The sequence below is a fragment of the Desmodus rotundus genome, chromosome 1 (genome assembly GCF_022682495.2).
Source record: "Desmodus rotundus isolate HL8 chromosome 1, HLdesRot8A.1, whole genome shotgun sequence".
NCBI classification, from domain to species: Eukaryota; Metazoa; Chordata; class Mammalia; order Chiroptera; family Phyllostomidae; genus Desmodus; species Desmodus rotundus.
The window spans coordinates 210,656,757-210,677,567 of record NC_071387.1 but is presented as its reverse complement, the minus strand read 5'-3'; the positions used below and the strand labels follow the sequence as shown (position 1 = coordinate 210,677,567).

Sequence of the window (20,811 nt, the reverse complement as noted above, 5' to 3'; positions counted from 1 at the left end):
GAGGACGCGCACGACCTGACGTTCCGAGAAGAGCTGCTCCTCGTTTTGTGCGCCGTTTGCTACGTGGGGCACCCCCTCCGCCACGTGTCCTCCAAGGAGTTTTAGCACGTGGAGCCTACGGAGAGGCTGGAAGCAGCGCCCCCTAGTCTGTCATCAGCGTGGTCCCTGAGCGTGGAAGTAGCAGAGCAGGTTTTGATGATCCCGTCGATGCGGGTGCTGGCACGGGGCCTGAGAGACGCGCAGCGGCAGCTCTCTGTGCCGCCTCCCAGTTCCTGGGCGCCTCCGAAGTCGACCCGAAGCACATTTTCTCATCGTTGCCACATTTTCTCTCGTCACCCCTGCTGTCGGGGGGCAGTGGGGTCGGGACTCGGGAATTCAGGCTGCAGGGCATGGTTTGGGTGCTGGCGGCCTGCGCAACAGGCCGTATTTGCAGTCACAGGCCGGATGAACCCCTGCAGGCCCCACACAGCCTCGCTGCTCCTCCCCTAGTGGCCACTCGGCACTGGCGCTGCCTCACTGGTGCTCGCTCTCAGGATGGGAACTGCTCACCCACCTACCCCTCCGGCAGATCAGACTCCTGCCCTCAGCAAGTGTTCAGGGCAACGCTTCCTACTTGGTTGGCGCTCAAGGGATTTGAGCGCTAGTGGGACTTAATGAACCCCCACGGAAAGAGGAGGGCCTGGGGCGGGCCGGCCCCGGAGGCCGAGAGTCAGGCCCGGGTACCAAGCAGGTTTGCGAGAGGATGCGGTGTGGGCACCGGGGCGAGAGCCCAGAGCCAGCAGCGAGGCCGGGGTCAGCAGTGGTTTTCCTGCAGCACGCAGTGTCCGGCACAATGGCTCGATTAACTTCTTTTCTGTCCTCTGTGCTGGAAGCTGCCCGCAGACGCACGGTGCTGCCAAGGAAGCGGCATCAAGCACAGTGGGCTCATTATTTTGAATGTTTATTTGCATGAAATTTTTTGAATACCTGATTCCCTTCTCATTCTTTTTTTTTTTTAACAAACTACCCAATCTGGCAGGTGTTTGGGTGCTTCGGCCCTCAGGTATGTGAAGAGAAGAACAGTGTTAAGTCAAGGGTCTTCGTGCTGCGCATGGACCTTCGTGAGAGAATGGAGTTGTTGTTGAACTTCAGAGGAGCAGAGCTGGTCCGTGGAGGGGTGGGGACCGGCGGAAAAGCCAGAAAATGTTAAGGAATTTAAGCAGTGGAACCTAGAAAAGGCTTTGGGTAGGAATAAGGTTTCTTTGTTTATAAGTATATTAAGTGAAAATGTGGGGGTTTTGAATCATGTTTTAAAACATTTAAAAACTTTTGCTGAATGTTAAAAGCATTTTTTCTGCAGCATGCCCATAAGCATTTATACTGTGAGGCAAATAGAACTCCACAAGGGCTGTGGTTTATTTTCAGCGCGGGGCCTTCGGGCTGCAGGTCACCAGGAAGCAGCGACGGCAGGGCCTGGCCCCGGGGCGGGGGGGGGGGGGGGGGGGGGGGGTTGGGGGGGCTGCTCGGAGGACAGAGCCCACGTGCGGAGCCTTCTATTCTGAACGTCGTTCTTGGTGTCGTCCTGTTAAGTCTATAAGTGTTTTCACATCCACCTAAACTGAAGTTTACAAGTACGATTTACGTATAGCTCTCTCAGATGAAGCTTTAAGCATGTTTCTAGAGATTCAGTGAAAATATGCTGAGTCGTGTGTTTTTCAGAGGAATCTGTTTTGAAAAGATTCCCAGCGTTTGTTTGAACAGCGCTCAGCATCTCGGAGAAAACTGTCGGGAAAGAAAAACGTCCTGCTCTCAGACAGCCGAGCCCACACACCCGGCACGGCCCGTGCCCTGTCGGAGGCCTGCCGCTGCAGGACCTGCCCTGGCCCCCGGCCCCCGGCCCCTGGCCCCTGGCCCCCAGCCCCGGCCCCTTAGAGCTGGAGAGCAGCGCCACTGAGTTTTCAGACTAACTAACGAGTGACAGGTAGAAAGTCCGTCTCTTTCTGTCCCTGTCACACTCCTTCGTCCTTTCCGTAGCCCAGGATCCGCCTCCGTCTCGGCCTCATGGGGGCGCTAGGGCTGTAACTGCCTCCTGAGCTTCGTGGGGTGTCATCGCTGCACAGCAGGAAGGCGAAGCCCTGGCGAGGGTGGCCCCCCAAGTGTGATCACACTCTCTCCTGGACACAAGTATGCGGCATCGCTTTCAGCACGACTAAGTGTCACAAGGAGGTGGGGATCGTGTAGAACTGCAGGGTTCGTCGCAGGCCCCCCAGCTCAGGAGTCGGGGTGCTGCGTTCCGCCCGTTCGTGTTCACGGGCTCCCCTTGAGGTCTAGTTACACCACATGGTTAATCGAGCACTTGTACGCGTGTTTAGGGGGCACGTTGTGTCTGGCTCTGTCCCCACGTCTGTGCTCCCCTAGGGGCTTTCCTCGGACATGGGTCGAGTCAAACGAGACAGCGCGTGCCCTCCCCCCCCCATAAGTGCTGTGGCGGAGAGTAAATAGTAAAAGAAAGGTTCGAAGATTCTGTAAGCTAGCTACAGAGACAATTACTTTAACATCTATCCGACCATTTCTCCAGTGGCACAGAGTTGCAAGAGCAGAAACTAAAGTTTTAGTCATTTGGTTTTTCAAGTGCTTCCCACAGGATTAGATTAACGGTGTCTCCAGAAATGGTGGCCCCACCCTAACAAATGTCACGTGTGGAGAAGAAACCAGCGACCTTCCTCCCCGTCCTTGTTTGGGTCTGTGTATAACCGGAGATGGCTAGTCGCAGGCCACGTGGGGTGCAGAACCATTTGTGACTGCAGGGCACCCGAGGATCCGCAGAAGGGTGCGGTCCTTCCACGCACCTCTGCCGGCCTGTCCCTTTCGGACAAGGGGACTGACCACTGGAAGCCTAGAGAGCAGATGGAGGGCGTTTTGGCGAGGCACTGAGGGGGTTAGTGACCGAGCCGAGATGACAGTTGAAAGGCAGAACCCGCCCTAGTCCTTAGGTTGGGACGTGTTGTGGGAAGGAAGCACACAGGTAGCACGCCGGGTCTGTCGGTGAGTTCCAAGAACAGTGCACCGTGGCCTGAAGGAGACATCACGGGGCCTTGGCGTCCCACGTGACAGTCCTCGGGGTAAGTCTCACAAGGGACACGGGTGCGAGGGCTGGTCCTCAGTGCACAAGCCCAGAAACAGGAGGTCTCCTTGTCATCGGAAGTAGCTTCAGGCCAGAAAGAAGGAGGACAGACTCCTTAGCACGGGGACATTGGTCTGTAATTTCTCTGATTTGGTGCCAAAAGCTCTTCGAGAGAACAGTCAAAGCTGCGTCTGAGCGTCACTGCTGAAAACTGGCAGCTGCCGTATTATTTCTTTTTAACAACCAATTGAAGCGCTCTCTGTTCTGTCCCGCTGTTGCTAACTTTCTTAAGTTTAAAAATCAGTCTGTTTAGAGTAACAGTACACGACACAAGAGCGTTACTCTGTGGATCCGATAACACTTCTTTTGTGCCCTTTTCTTTCCCACGTGTGGAGTGAACGTCTTCCCGTGGTGCGTCCGTCTCGGTGGAGGACAAGAAGTTACTTTCCTCAGTGGCCGACTTCCAGGATTCCTGGCTGAGTGTCCTTTGTCAAGCGTGTGTTCCCTTCTCCAGGCCTTTCTGCATAGAGCCCACAAACATCGTCGGTGCGGATGACGTCATTCCGCGGGTCAGCGACCAGGCCTCTGCCATGAACAAGAGGATTCAGTACTACAGCCGGCTCACCGCCCCTGCGGACAAGGCTCTGGTAAGGGGCCCGGCGCTGCCCGTTGTCTGAGGTTCAGTGGGAAGGGGCCGCGAAGGACAGAGCCTACACCAGCCCCTCGCAGTTGTCCAGTGACCACTGGTTCTTGAACTGGCCCTCGGCCCGGCCCATCTTTGCTGGCACTCCTGCCTCCTTCCTCCCAAACCTGGAGGGAAAACTGCCTTGACAGAGGCATATTCCAGAAATTCGTTCTCATTTCAGAGGAACAGTCCATTGCATAGGGTCCTTCCATTCTCGCTCTTCGGGTCTCTCCTACACTTAAAGGAGGGCTGCATTTGTTTCTCAGGGATGCCTACTATTGTTTGCTCGTGACATTCAGAAATGGGTCTGGCGCCAGGGCCCCATGCACAGAAAACACCCTGTGGTGCGCGTGTCCCGGCTCTCACGCTTCTGTCTCTGTCCGCCAGCTCGCCCCGGACCATGTGGTCCCGGGCCCCGAGGAGTGCTACGTGTACAGCCCCCTGGGCTCCGCCTACAAACTGCAGAGCTACACGGACGGGCACGGGAAGAACGCCAGCGTGGTGACCATGTGAGTGCGCTGCGTGGGGGGCGTGGCCGAACCTCGCGCATGTGCAGATTGCCAAGCATCTGCCGGCCCTGCGCTGCGGCGAGCAGCGCGCCTCCCTGACCCGCCGCTGCGCCTCTGCTTTCAGCTTTATGATCTGGAACACCATGATGGGGACGTCGATCCTCAGTGTCCCGTGGGGCATCAAACAGGTAACGAAGCTGTTCGGCGTCATTTCCACCGGGATTGTTTCCTTTTCCCGTTGTGAGTTTTACAGGAGAGGTGGGTTTTTTAATGACTTGGAGGTGCGTTTGTTGTTAATTTGTATTAAATGTATTGGAGTGACACGGGTTAGAGGGTCACGCAGGTTTCGAGTGGACATTTCTGTGGTCCACGGTCTGTATGTTGCACTGCATGCCCACTCCCCAAATTCAAACCCCCCGATTTCGCTCGTCTGTGGGATATAAAACTGAAGCCTGTGGACACGCACAGTCATACAGTAGAGGTTTGAATAAGCCTACGTCACTTTGTAAAGAAAACAGGTGATCATGTGTAATTTTACACTGAATACAATGGTTTCACCGTAACTGTGTCGCGTTGCCCCGGGATAACTTAGGGCAGCATCACGGGATGACATGTGTGTGTCCCAGCGCTGACACGTGTTTTCCGTGTTCCTGTCCTCACGCAGGCTGGATTCACCACGGGCGTGTGTGTGATCGTGCTCATGGGCCTCCTGACGCTGTACTGCTGCTACAGGGTGGTGGAGTCACGCGCCATGATCGGTGAGCTGGCCACAGGGGACGCGCTTGGTGCCGCCCATGCCGCCTTCAGCAGGGAGCCTGCTGCGCGCCGGCTCTCTGTTTGTGCCCCGGGACGTGCTGCTCCAGCCCCCAGCGTCTGGCTGACCGGAGCGGGGCTGCCGTAGACATCCTGAGAGGCTGGAGTTCTTTGCGGAATGCACTCACTTTGCCACCCATTTCCTTATAAGGACAATTTTAAAAGTCATGTTTTAAAAGTAAGTTCTTTGCGAGAGCTAAATTGAGAAGTCTGTGATTCTTGGTCAGTTAATGGTGACTGTTTTGACCTGTTCCTACTGAAAGGCCTCAACGTTGGAATCTCCTAGAAGTAGAAATTACACCTAGAAAAGTAGGAAAATGTGAGCAATGGTCCTTTGTAGTAAATTCTCAGAATTACACCAGCACATTTCCTCGACTCATCTCTAAGTTCTGGAGCAGGGGATACCTTCTCAGGTTGTTTTAAAGTAATTTAGGACCTAAATGGACGTACATTATTGAGTTGAATCTTAGCGAGTGTGAGTCCCCAGGCCGGGCTTTGTCCCAGTTCCTTCTGTCCCTCCGAAGCAGGGTGTGCTTCCTCTTACTTATCTGTCCACGTCCCTTCCTTGGCACCCGCCGGTCAGTCCCTGGTGCTCCTGCAGGTCTGCTGAGTTCTTCATGCGACTCGGGCATGAGCCCCGTGTCCGTTAGCTCTGGTCAGGTGTCCCAGTCGGCGTGTGACCGGCTTCTGTACTCCACGAGCATGTTGACACCGGCCGCCTTTTCCTCTGTGAGTCAGCTGACAGAAGAAGGGTAAACGCTCAGGTTCTGCTTTCACGGGCTTCTAACTTCCCTGTTACTTGATTTTTAAACTCAGTCGTGTGAACCCTAAATTGCCATGTGTGGTAACAGGATCACTCAGGAGAACGTTTCCCATATCATTAGTTAATATTCCCAAACGTTATCGGGGGGGCGGCTTCTGTCCCTTTGCTGGCGATTTTGCCCGGCCCTGGTTTTACCACTTGCTCTTATTGTACGGTGACCCGTTTCCCAGGGATCTGTACGATTTCGTTGACCTGCATTTCTTTTTACGTGTTTGTTCTATAAGGTCTCCGTTTCTCCGGTTTCCTAATGTGGTCCTAATGCCTGGTGGTGGAACACCTGTCATCTTTACCTGAGTTTGGGTTGATTCGGGGAAAACAAACTAGGACAATGGAGTATGAAATTGGCATCTAACCTGCTGCTTTCTCCTGCTTCCCCAGCGTCAGTGGACACCGCAGCCTGGGAGTACCCCGACGTCTGCAGATTCTACTTTGGCTCCTTCGGGCAGTGGTCCAGCCTCCTCTTCTCCCTGGTGTCTCTCATCGGAGCGATGATCGTGTACTGGGTGCTCATGTCGAACTTTCTTTTCAATACCGGAGAGTTTATTTTCAGTAAGTACCCACAGCGTACGTTCTCACACAGGTGCCTCTGGGCACAGTAACTACGGTGACGTCTCAGCACCAGACTCCGACGCTGGACTTGGGAGAAGCACAGTTAGAAGCACTGTTCGTAATTCGGTTTGTTTTCTACGGTTGTGATCTCAGATTTAATGTGTATGTTTATTTCCAAGAACTAATTTGGGAATAAGTAATATTCCTTCAACTTCTCAAATTAATGTTAAACATTTCTAAGTTCCAGCAGATATTTTAAGCCTTGTTTCGATCGTAATCACAAAATTTTAGTATAACAGCACTCGGCGTTCACTGGTGTTTGTTACTCGAGACTGTGCTGCGTGGGCTCCTGGGGAAGCAGGCTACAGTCCCGTTTTCAGAGCCCTGGGACCTGGATTAGGGGACGGCCGGGTGATGGGGCTCTCGCGGTGAGCACCTTATTTACGGGACTTGTCGTGGGGTATGGGTGCACCTTTGCTCATTTAAAGATGCTCCTGCCTATTGTTTTCCTAAGCCTTTTTATAATGTGTGCTGGATTTTATCACATACGTCATCCACATCTCTTAAAATGATCTAAGGTTTTCTCCTTCAGATTGTTAACATAGCAAATTGAACACCTTTCGTAATGTTTAAATCATTCTTAAATTCTGGGAAAACTTTAATTTATTAGTCATGATGTACATTTTTTAAATTTCTTACTGGATCCCGCTTCTTGTGGGAGGCATGGGGCTAATATTTTATTTAGAACCTCTGCCTACTCTCGTAAGAGCTGCTGGCCTCGGGTTTTTCTTCCTCGTGTTGTCCTGGCTGAGGCAGGGCATCTGTTTGGCTTATGAGAAGGGAAACGGCTCCCCTCTCATGGTCCCAGAGACCTAGAAGTGCAAAGTCGAAGTGCCATCCTTGGCCATCCTTGGCCGGTGGCTCCGTCACCCCAGTTTCTGCGTCCGTCTTCGCAGGACCATTTTCCCTCCACGCGTCTGTGTCCAAACCCCCCTGTTCTCTCTGAGGACGCCAGGCATTGAACTGAGGGCCACCCTCACCCAGGCCGACCTCGTCCTGCCTGCACTGAGTCTGCAGTGACTCCGTTTCCCAATGAGGTCACAGTCCAGGCTCCTCCTGCACGTGGGTTTGGGGAGACCGGTCCGACCTAGTGCACCCGGCATCCAGATGTCACTGTTTGCTCGCCTGAGGTGAGTCTTGGCTTCAGGAATTGCAGAATGAGGCCGAAGTTCTGACCTTAAACCACCAGTAGCTCTTGGAGACGCTGGAAAAACTGGAGCCTGAACTACACTTCCTGTTCTAGCCTGACCAGCGTACCACGGGGGGGAGAGTTCACGTGTTTACTAATGTACGGCCTTACAGCTAGTCCGTCGTCTTCACGTCTCGTTTAGTTTCAGTCAAACACTTCTATTAGTTGTTACTACGGTTGTAAAGGTTGCCGTCAAACAGAATGGAGTAAGTTCCGCCAGGCCCACAGGAAACACAGCCTTCACCCACTCTCATTCGCCGTCCAACGATAAATGTCCAGGTATCACACGGGCCTCTTTTTTTCTGCTTCCTGTAGAGCTACTGAGAGCGCGTGACAGTAACCACTATGCAGCCCTGGTCTGGAAAAGTGTTACTATACTTTGTATGAACTTTAGAGATTTTCCAGATAAATTCGGCCATTGTAAGGGTTGGTTTCCCCCTCTTACAGACTTTAGAACTTGGTCTAAGCTGTAACGGTACTTCCATAAGTCAGTGAGAGCGCAGGGGGGGGGGGGAATGCACACATTATCTTCATTCTGGGGCTTTGAACTAAATTCTGTCTCCGCGTAGGTTTTTCAAAATGCTCGCCAGGTGCGAACGTCCGGAGCAGGGTGCGAAGCTGAAGGAAGCGCTCCCCTGAGCGCAGGGAGCTGCCACGGCAGGCGGGCCCATGCTAACAGGCGGGCCCATGCTAACAGGCGGAGTGGGGGCTCGGGCACACACTGGCGATGCCACACGGCGGACCTTAAACTGTTGTCACAGATAAAACACTCCCGCAGCGGCCAGTTTAGCATCTCCCGTTCAGTGTCAAACTGTCTTTTTCCTTGATTTTTAGATTTTATCCATCACATCAATGACACAGATGCCGTGCTGCGCACCAATGACAGCAACCCTGGTGAGTAGTTTGGATTCGAAGTTCAGCCTGGTTGTTTTCCTCACCTTGCTTTGAAAAGGGCTCACGGCCGAACCTCTGACTTTGTCTTAGGTCAGTGGTTAGCACGAAATCATTATCACTACGTTAACCGGGCCCCTATTAAATGGTTGGCAATCAGTGTGTTTAAAAAAAAAAAGAAAAAGAGCAACTCCACCAAAGGCTGTGTTAACGTGAGCGAGAAAGCACTTAGTTCATATCATACAGTCACTGTTACAGCTCACGTCTACTAGAAGCATGTTTACCTGTGAATAATCAGTACATGTTTTCAAGAACCTCTGTCGCTGCTGATTGGTTTGGCCCGGAAGCAGAGTTCTCCGTTTCTTAACTCAGTGTTGGGCTGTTACTATTTTAGTTACCGATGTTTAAGACACACAAATCTGTATCCTTAGAATAGTTAATTTCCTAATAATGAGCAGACATTAATAAATATGGACAAATAAATTGAAGATTTGGCAAAAAAATATTCTTAATGTTTTAGGAAAGTTCCTTTAACTATTAAACATAAACGTCAGGGGCCCACGGGTTTATCCAGTAAGGCAGTCACAGGGGAAGTGAGTGTAAAAGTTAAGGTGACCTTGTTAAGTTACGCTGGAAAGTTCTGCGGTGAACCTTGCCCTTTGCCTGAAGCTTTCGTGGGCAGGGGTGTTTCAGAGACACCGACTCGGCACCATTTCGATGGAGAAGCGCAGTGAATCACTGAAGGACAGGGCTCACGACACAGCCGCTAAGCCTGCTGTGTGTCGGGGCTGCTCCGGGCTCTGGGGCACAGGGACAGCGCAAGTCTCTCCTCTCGGGGCGTGCATTCCAGTGTCTGTTACGCAGCGTCTCACTTTGCCCCTGATTAACTGTTCTCCTGGAAGACGAGTGAGTGAAGTGCTAGCGGTTACTTCTGTGGACACCCACACGTACATCTTTGCACAGTGCCAAGATATTTTAGTGTAATTTTTAAAAATACGTCCCTCATGTCAGAATTTTCGCAGGACCAAGTGGCAGCCTTGTGTTAAAGAGAAGCCCTTTCTCTGTCACCATTCTGGCTTCAGTTGGGGGTAGTAGTTGGTCCATATCTAATAGCGTCCCTTCAGCGGGTGGCAGCCCACTGCGAGGGCCCGAGCGCCCTGGTCGCACCGCTGTGGATGGGGAGCGCAGCAACAGCAAAGCCAGCTCCCTCCGCGCAGTGCCGGAGCATGCGGACACCAGCGCCTTTTGGTTCTTCTGGTGATTTTGCACAGGGCGCCACGCGGTGGGAGCAGGGCGCAGTCCTCCTCCGTGCGTGCGAAGGGCTGCAGCTGGCGTTTGTGGGCCGCCGGCAGGGCAGGCAGTGTTCCGAGCGTCTTGCAGCAGCCCCTCCATAGGGAGGCGCTGGTGTCCACACCTCCGAGATGTGGAAACCCAGGCGAAGAGCAGCAGGTTCGTCTTTCAGCCAGTTTACTGCCACTGCCTGTGCTTGTCGCACTGGAATTACTGCACGAGAGAAACTCGCGTTAGTTTCCTTCTGTCCAGGGCTCAGTGGGAAAAAATGCTCGTGGAAGTGCTGGCTGAGAGAGGAGGAGACAGAACGCGGAGAGTGTGGCTTTGCGGCGTGTGCCACGTAATGGAGACAGAGTGGAATTAGAGCCAGAGCTCGCGAGGAGTCTGTCACTCCCTCTGACTGGTGGCGCACAGGGGGCTGCTGGGCGTGAGCAGTGTTCGCCAGCACCAGGAGCTCCGTGCGAAGAGCTGATTATCAGCAGAAGTCCTGTTACAGAATCAGAAACCGGGAGAAGGGTTTGGCCTCTATCTACTGGGAGAAGAAATTGCTGCTTGTAGTCAGGGGCAGGAAAGTAAGCATTTCCGCCCAGCTCCCTGCTAACGTCTGAGCCCCCGGCCACGGTCAAGCTCCCCGACTTCCAGGAGGGTTGCTCTGGCCGGCTGGAGTTCCGGGCTCTGAAGCTCTGCTCAGTAGTTTGGTTTCGGCGATATCACGACAGCGGCCTCCACCACGTCCACTCTTTGTTCCAAAGCCAGAGGTTTGGTTTACTGTGTTCAGGAGCCCGTCCTTTGGCCCTGATGTGGGTTATCGTCACAAAGAGCACGAGCCTGAAGGACGTTCTCACGTCCTTGTGGGCATCAGGGCGAGTGCCGCCCAGCCCAGTGTTTTCTGTCTGGCAAGGGAGCCAGAGGACTTTGTGGTGGGATGATTTGATAGTTTCCATAGAAATTAAGGATATGCCTCAAATTTTCTAACATTATTCCCCCTCTAGTTAATGTATCGATAAGAAACTTCTAATATGTCTAAATTCGAGCCTCAGTTTTTTCCAGAAAAGAGAAGCTGAGCGTCCTTGGTAAAGGCTGAGGGTGGTGAGCAGGTGTGGGTATCCGGGGAGCCATCCTTGTCCCCCGTCCCCTGCACTGTGCTCTGACTGGACGGTCTCCCGCTGCAGTGATCTGTCCGGGGCCGGGGAGCGGCCGTCCCGACAACAGCTCTGTGGTCGTGCATGCCAACAACACGGGACTGCAGCAGTTCGAAAAGTGGTGGGACAAGTCCAGGACGGTGCCCTTCTACCTCATAGGGCTGCTCCTGCCGCTGCTCAACTTCAGATCACCCTCCTTCTTCTCCAAGTTCAACATCCTAGGTGAGCCACGGCCGAGCGCCGAGCCCCCGGCCGCGGGTGGGAAATATGGTCGGAGGCGGAGAGAGCCGCGTTCCGGGCCTGTGCCTCCATGTTTAATCTGTTCGTGCTTCCATTACCCTGCTTCCGGGTTTTCTTGGTGGAGTCTGGCCCAGAGAAAAATGTAGGTGAGTGTTTCAATGCCAAGTGCCTTAGACGGCAAGTTATGGGGCTGCTGCTGTGCCATTGCTGAGCATGGCTCCCTCATTTTCTCCGAGTTGTGGGGCTCCTGGAAGGCATGAACAGACTTCAGGAGGAGGCGTCCAGGTGGATGGTAGAGGATTTCTCAGTTCCCAAGGCTGGAAGCATGAGGACCCACTTAGCGAGGCAACAGCATTTTTTCCCTCTGTCTCTATTTAAGAGCTTAGCCCGGCACTGTCACCGGACTTGCCGCCTGGACGCTGTCCTATGGCCCCCATTCTGAGGTCAGGTCCTCCTCTGCTCTTCCTCATGCTGCCTCGTTCTCAGAACACCCGCCTCTGGGGAGGAACAGACATCTTTCTGTGAGCCTGTCTTTCAGAGACTTCTGAAACCACCACCGCGGTATTTCGACCACATCTTCTCTTGCAGCCTTAAGATGACGGGAGAAACCCACCTGAGAGCTCAGGTCGGGCTCACTGTAGACAAGGGTGTCAGCCGTGAAGAGTCGATAACCCCGGTAGGGCATGCTGGTTCACCCTCCCCCGGAGAGCTAGCCTCCCGGCAGGCAGCCGAGAGTATGAAATGGATCACAGGGGGCCTCAAGGAGGTGGTTTGGGGTTTCCCGCACCCCAGATGGCGAGGCCAGGTTACTCCCCACACGCCTCAGCCTCACAGCAGCGCCCACTGCGCAGACACGTGGAGAACAAAGAGCGATGGGTGTGCGTGCGGCAGCCGCTTATTTGTGCCCTTGCTGAGTCGGCCCGTGTCCAGGCCCACAGCAGAGCCCGCGCAGCTCACCCGTGGTTTCCAGATGGGCTGGCCTGCCGACCTCCCTGGGGTGCAGACTGTGGAAGGTCAGCGCACCCACGTACAGAAGCATACCCTTAGCTGGGTCGGCAGCTGCTTTAGGGGAATTAGCATCCGATCCCTTCAGAAACCTCCCTGGCTCGGCTCCATGCTGCCTGGGACTAGCTCCTCAACAGGAGCGCCCTCTGGCTTGGAGACCACCAGGGAGCTCAGCCTGCCCCTCTGCCCTGCGAACAGTGCCCGTGAATGGGGCCTGGCATCCGCCCCCGCAGTGGGTAGCCCCAGCGGCCAGAGCCTCGCCTGGTGCGGGAGCTGACTGCTCCAGGCTGTTGGGCTCGTCACCTTCTCAGATGGGCTCGTGGCCCACACCCTCGGCTTGACTTTCTGACTGCGGCACACCAAATGTCGTGACAGGCTCTTCCGACCTGCCGACCGTGGTGCTTCCAGTGCAGAGTGCGTCAGTTTTGTGTTGTCTGCTTTCTCCCACATAACCCGGCGCTGCCGTAAGAGCCACGGCACGCACCCTCCGTGGAGCTCGGCTCCGGGGCCACTCGGGCGGCCGCTCAGCTTTGAGCCGCACTAGAGCCGCCTTCCCCTGCGCCTGTCGGGCCTCCCCGTGGTTTCCTTGTGTTTTTCGGTAACACCTGGAGTGAGTTTCTGTCCTCAGGTCCTGCCGGGCCTCCCTGGGTGTCTCCAGGGACGGGACGGGCATCTCCAGGGACGGGACCCGCATCCCAGGCTTGCCCGAGGGTGCGGGAACAGAGGTGGACTTTTAAACAGTCTGTAAACATGAGACGTGACAGGTGGTGTCTGACTTTCTCTCGCAGGCACGGTGTCCGTCCTCTATCTGGTTTTCCTCGTCACCCTGAAGGCTGTTCGCTTGGGGTTTCATTTGGAATTTCATTGGTTTACGCCGACAGAATTTTTTGTACCAGGTGAGCTGCTTTAGCCAAATAAGGAATTAAGAAATTGCAATAACGTGACCTTTAAGTTAGCTATTTTTGACCGTTGGGATTCTAAATCCAGTGATGGCATTTCTGTGGTGGGCGTTTTTCTTAATGCTGTCTGGCTGAAACCGCGTCCAGTGGGAGTGGCTCTGGCCGCCTTGCCCTTGGGGGTGGCAGGCCCTTTGTCGTTTCTGCCTGGGGGCAAAAGTTCACCCAAGTCGAAGCGCACCTGCAACGTCAGGAACGCAGAGTCCGGACCGGGGGTCCAACCCACAGCCCGCGGGCTGCATGCGGCCCAGCACAGAATCAAAAATTTACTGAAAACTTTATGAGATTTTTTGTGATTGTGTCGAAATGTATTGAATGTGTGGCCCAGGACAACTCTTCTTCCTCCAGCGACGCCCAGTGACGCCCAGAGGCTGCACACCCCTGGCAGACTTCCTGAGCAAGCCCACCCCAAGGTGTCAGAGACGAACCCGGTCGGTGGCTGGCGCACGTGGTCAGGATTGCTCCTCGACGCCGTTGCTCCCCTTAGGGTTTTCCTTTACAGTCGCTGTTTTTCAGGCTAACGGCGACTATTAAGTGTTCCCTCCCTTATTTTTTCATGGTTGTAACTTGGCGATTCCTCAAGTTTCACCCAAGTTTAGAGGGTCTGGACACACTGAAGGCCCACGAGAGAATGAACGGCTAGTGCTGAGTGAGTACGGGTTAGAAGAAGGAGGTGACTGTCACCCTGGTGTCATGGACATGAGTAAGGGACGGTGGCACAAAGTTCTGCCGCTGGTTTAGAAGACGGCTTTGTTTTCAGTCTTCGCCTGCTGGTGCGGGCCGTCTGGGGCCTCCAGTCTCTGTCCGGTAGCAGGGGTCCCCTCTGACGGCAGCGGTCCTGTTGTGTGCCGCCCCTCTGCTCCTCCGGTGTCAGTGTCCCTGCGGTTTCCTGGTGGACTGACAGGTGCTCACCGGAAGGTGGTGTTTCTGTTAGTTACCGTGGTTACTTGTGTTCACATGGCAGGGCTGCATTAGCTTTGTTTTTTGTTGGTGGTGGAGGGTTTTTTGTGTTTTCTTTTAGAAACCTGCAAAGACTGAAAGGTCTGTGCAAATTCAGGACAAAGGAGGCGCTGGGGCTCCACCCTCCCCCACCCCCGAGTGTGTTCAAACTGGGTGCCCATGAAAGTGGAGACTCGAGCGGGTTCTCCCATCGGTGGATAAAAACAGTCTCGGGCGCTCACTTCGAAACTTAGGTCCGTGCTGGTTTGTTTTTAGAGTCTTGGTGATAAAAGTTTCTGCTAATGGTGGGAGGCAGGAGATACACAGGAGGGAGCGGAGGGTACGAACGGTTCCTCAGAAGATGCAAGAGCCTGTTTGACTAGTCACTAAGCGTCCGTTCCGCCTCACTTCTCGGTGACAGGAAGGGCAGAACCGTGAGGACTGGAGAGGGGCCTAGTGCTCTCAGGAGATAAATCACTTTGTCGTCACAGGAACCTCTCAGGAATGGAAGCTGGCTGAGAACCAGGGAGCTCTGGGGGTGTCCGTCTCCACTGCCCTGACGAGGGGTTCACGTCACCGCGTAGTGCTGCTGGAGTCCTTGTTGTTGTTCTCGTTCCTAAAAACGTCTTTTCCGACACCGTGGGTCCTGTCTCCCACCTCGCAGGGAGCCGGGAAACCAGGAGAGAGCGCTTCCTCGTGTGCTTAGCCTGTCCTTTCCTGCCCGGAGCTTCAGCTTGCTGTTGTCCCTCCTCCGAAATCACGTGTGCGCCCTCGTTTTTTGTTTCTTACTCAGCTCTTCCTATCAGTGAGCAAGCCGGTCTCCGCATCTGCCAAACCCGCAGCTGCCGCTTCCCTTCAGAGGAAACACCTTTGAGAGGGTGCCTGCTCCCCCCCTCCCCCCCTCTGCCTTGAACTCACTTCTGTGAGCTGTTGCCCAGTCGCTCCTCTGACAGCCAGGCCCAGCAGACACTCCTCACACTCTTCCTGCTCGGCCTGGGCCGCACGGTCACACCGGGCCACCCCTGCCGTGGCCACACGCTGCCTTTGCCGCACACTCGGCCCCACCCTCCCAACTCTTGTGCATCATTGTGCCTTCTCGTGGTTCCGACCCCTGCATAACGAAGTCACCGGGGCTGAGTGCTCACACCTCCTTCTCTCCCTTCTTCCCTAAGTCATGTCACCTCGACACCTGGCTTCAGGCCTTGTCCGGATGCTGACCAGTCTCAACCTCGTGTCTCTGGCCCAGGGCTCTCCGCTGACGCCCACACTCACATGTCCGCCTGCCCCTGCACATCCCCACTGGGATGTCCACTAGTGTCCCAAACTTCGAATTTTCAGAAACCAAACACCTGTTCCTTCCTCATCCACCCCATCCCACCCGCTCAACCTGCTCTCCCTCGGCGTCTCCAACTCAGAAAGCGGGGGCTCCCATTTCCCACGTGATCAGGCCAAAAACCCGGGAATGCTACTTGCCGGCTGTAATTATTTCTACCAGAAAGAACCAGGTCAGGCCACCGACCTCTTCCTGGGACTGTCACAGCCCTCGACTCGTCTCACTGTCCCCGCTCGTCTCCCCCGGTGGTCTGGTCTACACCCAGCGGCCCGAGCCATGTCCTCAAACCGCCACCTTCAGAAGCCTTCAGTGTCTCCCCCGTCACTCAAAGACAAGCCACAGTCTGTGGGCGCTCGGCTTCCTCTCCGCCGCCGTTTGCTGCCACTGTCCCGCTCTTCCCTCCCCTCCAGCCACACTTTCCCCCCACTGTGCCGCAGGATGCCCAGCAGCTCCGTGGGGACACATCCTCTTCCCTGTGCGGAACACACCCTGCCCATCCCCAGGGGTCCGCTCTCCCCCTCCTCGTCTTCCTTGTCCCTCCCAGCTCTCATCACTGCCCAAGTGCACGTGCAGACGTCCCTGGTGACCTTGGTCTGTTAGGCTCCCAGTTCTGGCGACGACTGGGAATGTTGAAGATCTGTTATTCTCAGCGCCTTGGTCCCTGAGTTCCAGATAGAAGGGAGCAGAAGTTACGATAAGAAGGGATTTACCCAAAACTGTTCCCAAATCTGTTTGGTTCTGGGACTCGGACGGTGAGCGTTCAGCTGGTAAGCAGTGAATGGCCAGGCGCTGACGTTGTACCTGTGCGTCCGTGTCGGCTCACTAGGATGTCTGCCCTCTGAGGAAGGGCTGCTCTGGTTTCGTGTTTTTATTCTTCTCCGATCCTGTCGCACCCCGAGGCCTGTCGTGTGTAGTGAGTGCTTAGTACCTACTCGTTGAGTGAATGAATGTTGTTGTCTCCACCTTCCCCTGAATGCATTAAAACATCAGCAAAGAAAGAAAGAAACCAAACACAAAGAGGCAGTAGAAGAGGCGACAGCAGACAAGAGAGGGGGCGGATTGTAGGAGGCGGAGAATGGCAGGCACCCGGGGCTGGGCAGCAATGCCTGTGAGCGCCCTCAGGAATGGGCCACCGACACGGGAGGCCCATCTGAGCTGCGGTCCCTGGAGCCTGCATGTCTAGAGGCATGTGAGTGACTCTGAAGGGTGAGGAGAAGGGCTAGGAATGGGAGCATTCCTTAAAGGGTTCGATCAGGACGAGCTAGACTCATCCTCCCCCCTTCCCTGCTCAGCCGAGCACGAGAGAAGAGAGCGAGCCCTGGCTGGAGGGTCGGCCCTCACACCAGAAGGTTGTCAGTTCGATCCCCAGTCGGGGTGCATGGAAGAGGCCCCCGATCCACATGTCTCTCTCACGTCAAGATTTCTCTCTCTTTCAATCTCTTTCTGTCTCTCTCCCTCCCGCCTTCCCTCTCTCAAGTCAATAAGCATGCCCTCGGGTGAGGATTAGAAAACAGAGCCCCCAGCACCCAGAGGCCCTCTCGTCTCCCTGCCACTGTTCTCTCCCTTCAGAGACACCCACTGTCCTGCCCTCTGCCCCCGAAGGGTCGTTTGCCCCTTTGTTTAACTCAACACAAATAGAGCGCACAGCGCGCAATCTTCCGAGTCTGGCGTCCGTCAGGCCACGTCCTGTGGGGACTCTGGCCCCGTCGTGTCTCTCATCAGTGTGCCTGCGCCACACCCCCCCCCTTTGCTCCCTCACCTTTGCTGGTCTGCTCTGTCTCTGCCCTCCAGCCTGGCTGCTGGGGGCGGGGTGGCGTGTGGTTTCCACCTGCGTTTAGATTCACTGACAATTTGCATTACCTCCTTTGCCCAGTTCCTCTTCTAGTCTTTTGCCCAATTTTCTATTTTTTAAATTGACTTCCAAGCATTCTTTGTACATTCTAGATACACATTCTTTGTCAGACTAAAGTATTACAGCTATCTCCCTGCTCCCAAGCCCCACCCCAACGCTTCCGTTCTTCCTCAGTATGCCTTCTCGAAGGGTCCAGTGGCAGCTGGAAACCGGCAGAAGTCGGGGGCTTCCCAAAGACCCTGGTGTCTAGGAGGCTGAGTGCCGCAGTCCCCTGCGCCCTGTGGTCCCGGGCCTCCCCGGGCAGAGCATGGCCCCGCCCTCACTCGCTGCCACTGGTGGCCTGTGGTGCCCTCAGTGCTGGCGGAGGCCCTGGTCAGCAGCAGCTAGTGGGTCCTGTTTGGGGCGTCTTGTTCTTTTTGGTTGTTGTTATTGTTTAGTTTTTATCCATTCTGCCACTCTGTGTCTTCTGTTTGGAGAATTTAGTCTGTTTACATTTAAACTAATCATTGGTAGGTATGGACTTGGACTTCTGGTCATCTTGTAATTCCTTTCTTTTTATTGGTGATTTGATGACTTTTTGAGTTCTTACTAAAAAGTTTTTCAGTTGTTTCTCTGCAAATAATGTCATATGTAAATAAGAACTTGATGGTCTTTCCAAAGTCAGTGCCTCCACTGTAATTCTGAGAGTAACCTGACCTCTAGGTGCCGTCTTTACTGTTCTTACAGTGAAGCGACTGTAGGTAAGTGGCTGACGTGGAGTGAGCCGCGTGAGCCAGGGACAGACGGACGACCACTCCCCGCACTTCTGAGCCCCCCCCCCCCCCAGGCTTTCCCGTGTGCACTCGCAGGTTCCGCCCCGAGAACACGAGCCCTCACACTCAGCCTGTCCCCGAGCAGCTCATCCCACTGGCTGCTTTCCTCCCTGCAGACACGTATTTCTAGCAGCTTCAAGCGATGCTTTTTAGATTAGCCACTAAAAAGGCACATGGCCGATTCTTCCTTCCATGATTCCTGTCCTAAAGGTGCTTTCCCAGCAGATTAAAGTAATAGAAGGGGAGGATCTATAGAGTCACACAGGCCCTGGATCTGACCCCTGCTCTGCCGCGTGCTGGCGCGGTGACCACAGACAGAAGTAACTGGCATGGGGCGGGGCAACAGCGGGTCCCGTTGTTCATATGGAAAGTAGCGTAGTAGCTCACAAAGAATGACGCAAGAACAAACTCCGTGTTTCATGAACTCACCGCTGAGATTTGAACCTTGCCCTGCCGCGTGCTGGCTCAGGGACAGCAGACGGGAGGGACTGCTGTGAAGCCCTGGCACACAGTGGTGGTTTCCTCGCTCCTTCTCGTCCCTGTCCCAGCACGTCGCTCGAGCAGAGCGCGAGCCTTGAGGAGCTTTGGGAGGTGTTTCGATGTTCTCCGTCCCTGGACAAACAGACACAACTGGTCTTTAGTGATCAGCTTGTGGTAGCGTATGTTCATTTGCTAGCTGTCCGTTTTAATGTGGTTCCCCTTCTCTTTTTCTCCTAGAGATAAGATTTCAGTTTCCACAGTTGACTGGAGTGCTTACCCTTGCTTTCTTTATTCATAATTGTGTTATCACACTCTTAAAGAACAACAAGAACCAAGAGAACAATGTGAGTAATTACCTGAGGAATTGATTTTTGTTCCTGCAACTTAATCTTTAAATTTACACCCTAGAGCAGTGGTCGGCAAACCTTTTCTGTAAAGGTTCAGATGGTAAATATATTAAGCCTCACGGGACATGTGGCCTCTGTGACAGCTGCCAGGTCTGCCGCAGTGGCACCCAGTAGCCACAGACAACGTGCAAACGAGTGGTGGTGGCCGTGTTTCCAGAGCATTTCATTTACCGCAACAAGGAGTGGGCCAGATCTCACCAGTGGCCTCATGGCTTCCCAACTCCCGCCTGAGCAATCGCTGACAAACGAAGAGGGACGGCTAATAGCCAACAGTGGTGGTAAAATCTTTAAAAGTGCCCACGTGACCCTAAAAGACGGGAAAAGGGAAACCAAGAATAGACGAGACGAATGTCAAGGTAGCAGATTTAAGCGAAATAATATTGATAATTACCTTAAATAAAATGGTCTAAATACTGCAATTAAAAGACAGGTTTCATTTTTTAAATCAGTTTGGCAAATTCTAACTACAGTACATGCTGTCTATAAGAAAGTTACTTTAAGTATAAAAATACCCCATAAAGGCCCTAAAGGTCAGGAAGGTAGAATGGCTATTTTAATTCCAAGGTCGACTTCAGAGTGAGTAGTATCACCAAAACAGAGAGGCATGTTTCATAATGATCTTTAGGGATCGATTCACCAAAAAACTCAAATAATCCCAGACTTGAGTGCACCCAGTGGAAGAGCTTCCAAACGACTCTCAGAACTGAAAGGGGAAGAAGGTAAACCCACAGCTATGACTGGAGGTTCAGGACCCCTCCCTTAGTAACTGACAGGACAAATGGAAGATGCGGAAGGATGCAGAAAATACAAAGCACCAGCAGCCTGCTCGATCGAAGTGGCACTTACAGCCCTCTCTCCAAACCAGCAGCGGGGTGGGCGTTTGTCTCGGATGCTCGGAGACATGCGCCACCGCTGACCACACGTTGAGCAAGTCTCGGTACATTTACGAGGTTTGAATTCGTACCAAGTGTTCCTCTGACTGCAGTGAAGTTGGACATCAATGAGAGAGTAGAAATTTTGGGAATTGACACATATGTGGACATTAAACTGCGTACTTTTAAATAGCTAATGGGGCAAAGAAGACATTACGAGGGAAAAAAGGAAGTACTTTGCGATTATTGAAAATGAAGACAAAACACATCCGAATTTATAGGATGCGGCTAAGCAGTACTTAAAGGGAAATGTACAGCTGTATACACCCACGTCAAAACGATTTCAGATCAATAACCTAACCGTCTACCTTAAGGCAGTGGAAAAAGAAGAGCAAACTAAACCCCAAGCGAGCAGAGGTCAGCCAGCTCCCTGGGGCCCGTGTGCAGGTTCTGCACTTAATCTGAAAGCGTGTGACTGTGCAAGCAGGTCGTGGCGAAGCTCTAACAGAGGCGCCACCGTTGTTAGTGACGCGCCAAGCAAGGAAGCGCCCCCTGCATCTGGGGACTCCGAGGAGGTTTCGAGTAACGTTTGGCAGAGCCAGTAAGAAGGCAAAACACTAGGTAGCAAGAAGCTAGCTCTCAAATTAGGCCAAAAAGGTATGTCTTTTACCTGGTAACATACATATGGCGTATTGCCTCTGAATGGAGTTGGAACTCAGTAAATCTGGACTTCCCAAATTCCCTAACTCGGTGACCTTCAAATTTCATTTTCTTCCTGTGCCTCCCAGAGATGGGTCCTTTCACTTGGGTGACGAGTTGAGACCCGTGTCCTTTGTGTCTCTGGTCACGTCAGCACACACC

The 20,811-nt window shown here is 53.8% G+C and overlaps 1 protein-coding gene across 5 annotated transcripts in view; it reads left to right on the top strand.

The window, feature by feature from the left end:
* The window catches only part of SLC38A9 (solute carrier family 38 member 9), a 45,377-nt gene that overhangs the window by 14,066 nt on the left and 10,500 nt on the right, over positions 1-20,811 (top strand). For all 5 annotated transcript variants that reach the window (XM_024571969.4, XM_024571968.4, XM_045204821.3 and 2 more), the window contains 9 exons: positions 3,618-3,750; positions 4,176-4,297; positions 4,422-4,485; positions 4,962-5,055; positions 6,312-6,482; positions 8,566-8,625; positions 11,085-11,276; positions 13,088-13,195; positions 18,909-19,015. In XM_024571969.4, the coding sequence (XP_024427737.2) occupies positions 3,618-3,750; positions 4,176-4,297; positions 4,422-4,485; positions 4,962-5,055; positions 6,312-6,482; positions 8,566-8,625; positions 11,085-11,276; positions 13,088-13,195; positions 18,909-19,015 (1,051 nt within the window). The remainder of the gene's footprint in view (positions 1-3,617; positions 3,751-4,175; positions 4,298-4,421; positions 4,486-4,961; positions 5,056-6,311; positions 6,483-8,565; positions 8,626-11,084; positions 11,277-13,087; positions 13,196-18,908; positions 19,016-20,811) is intronic.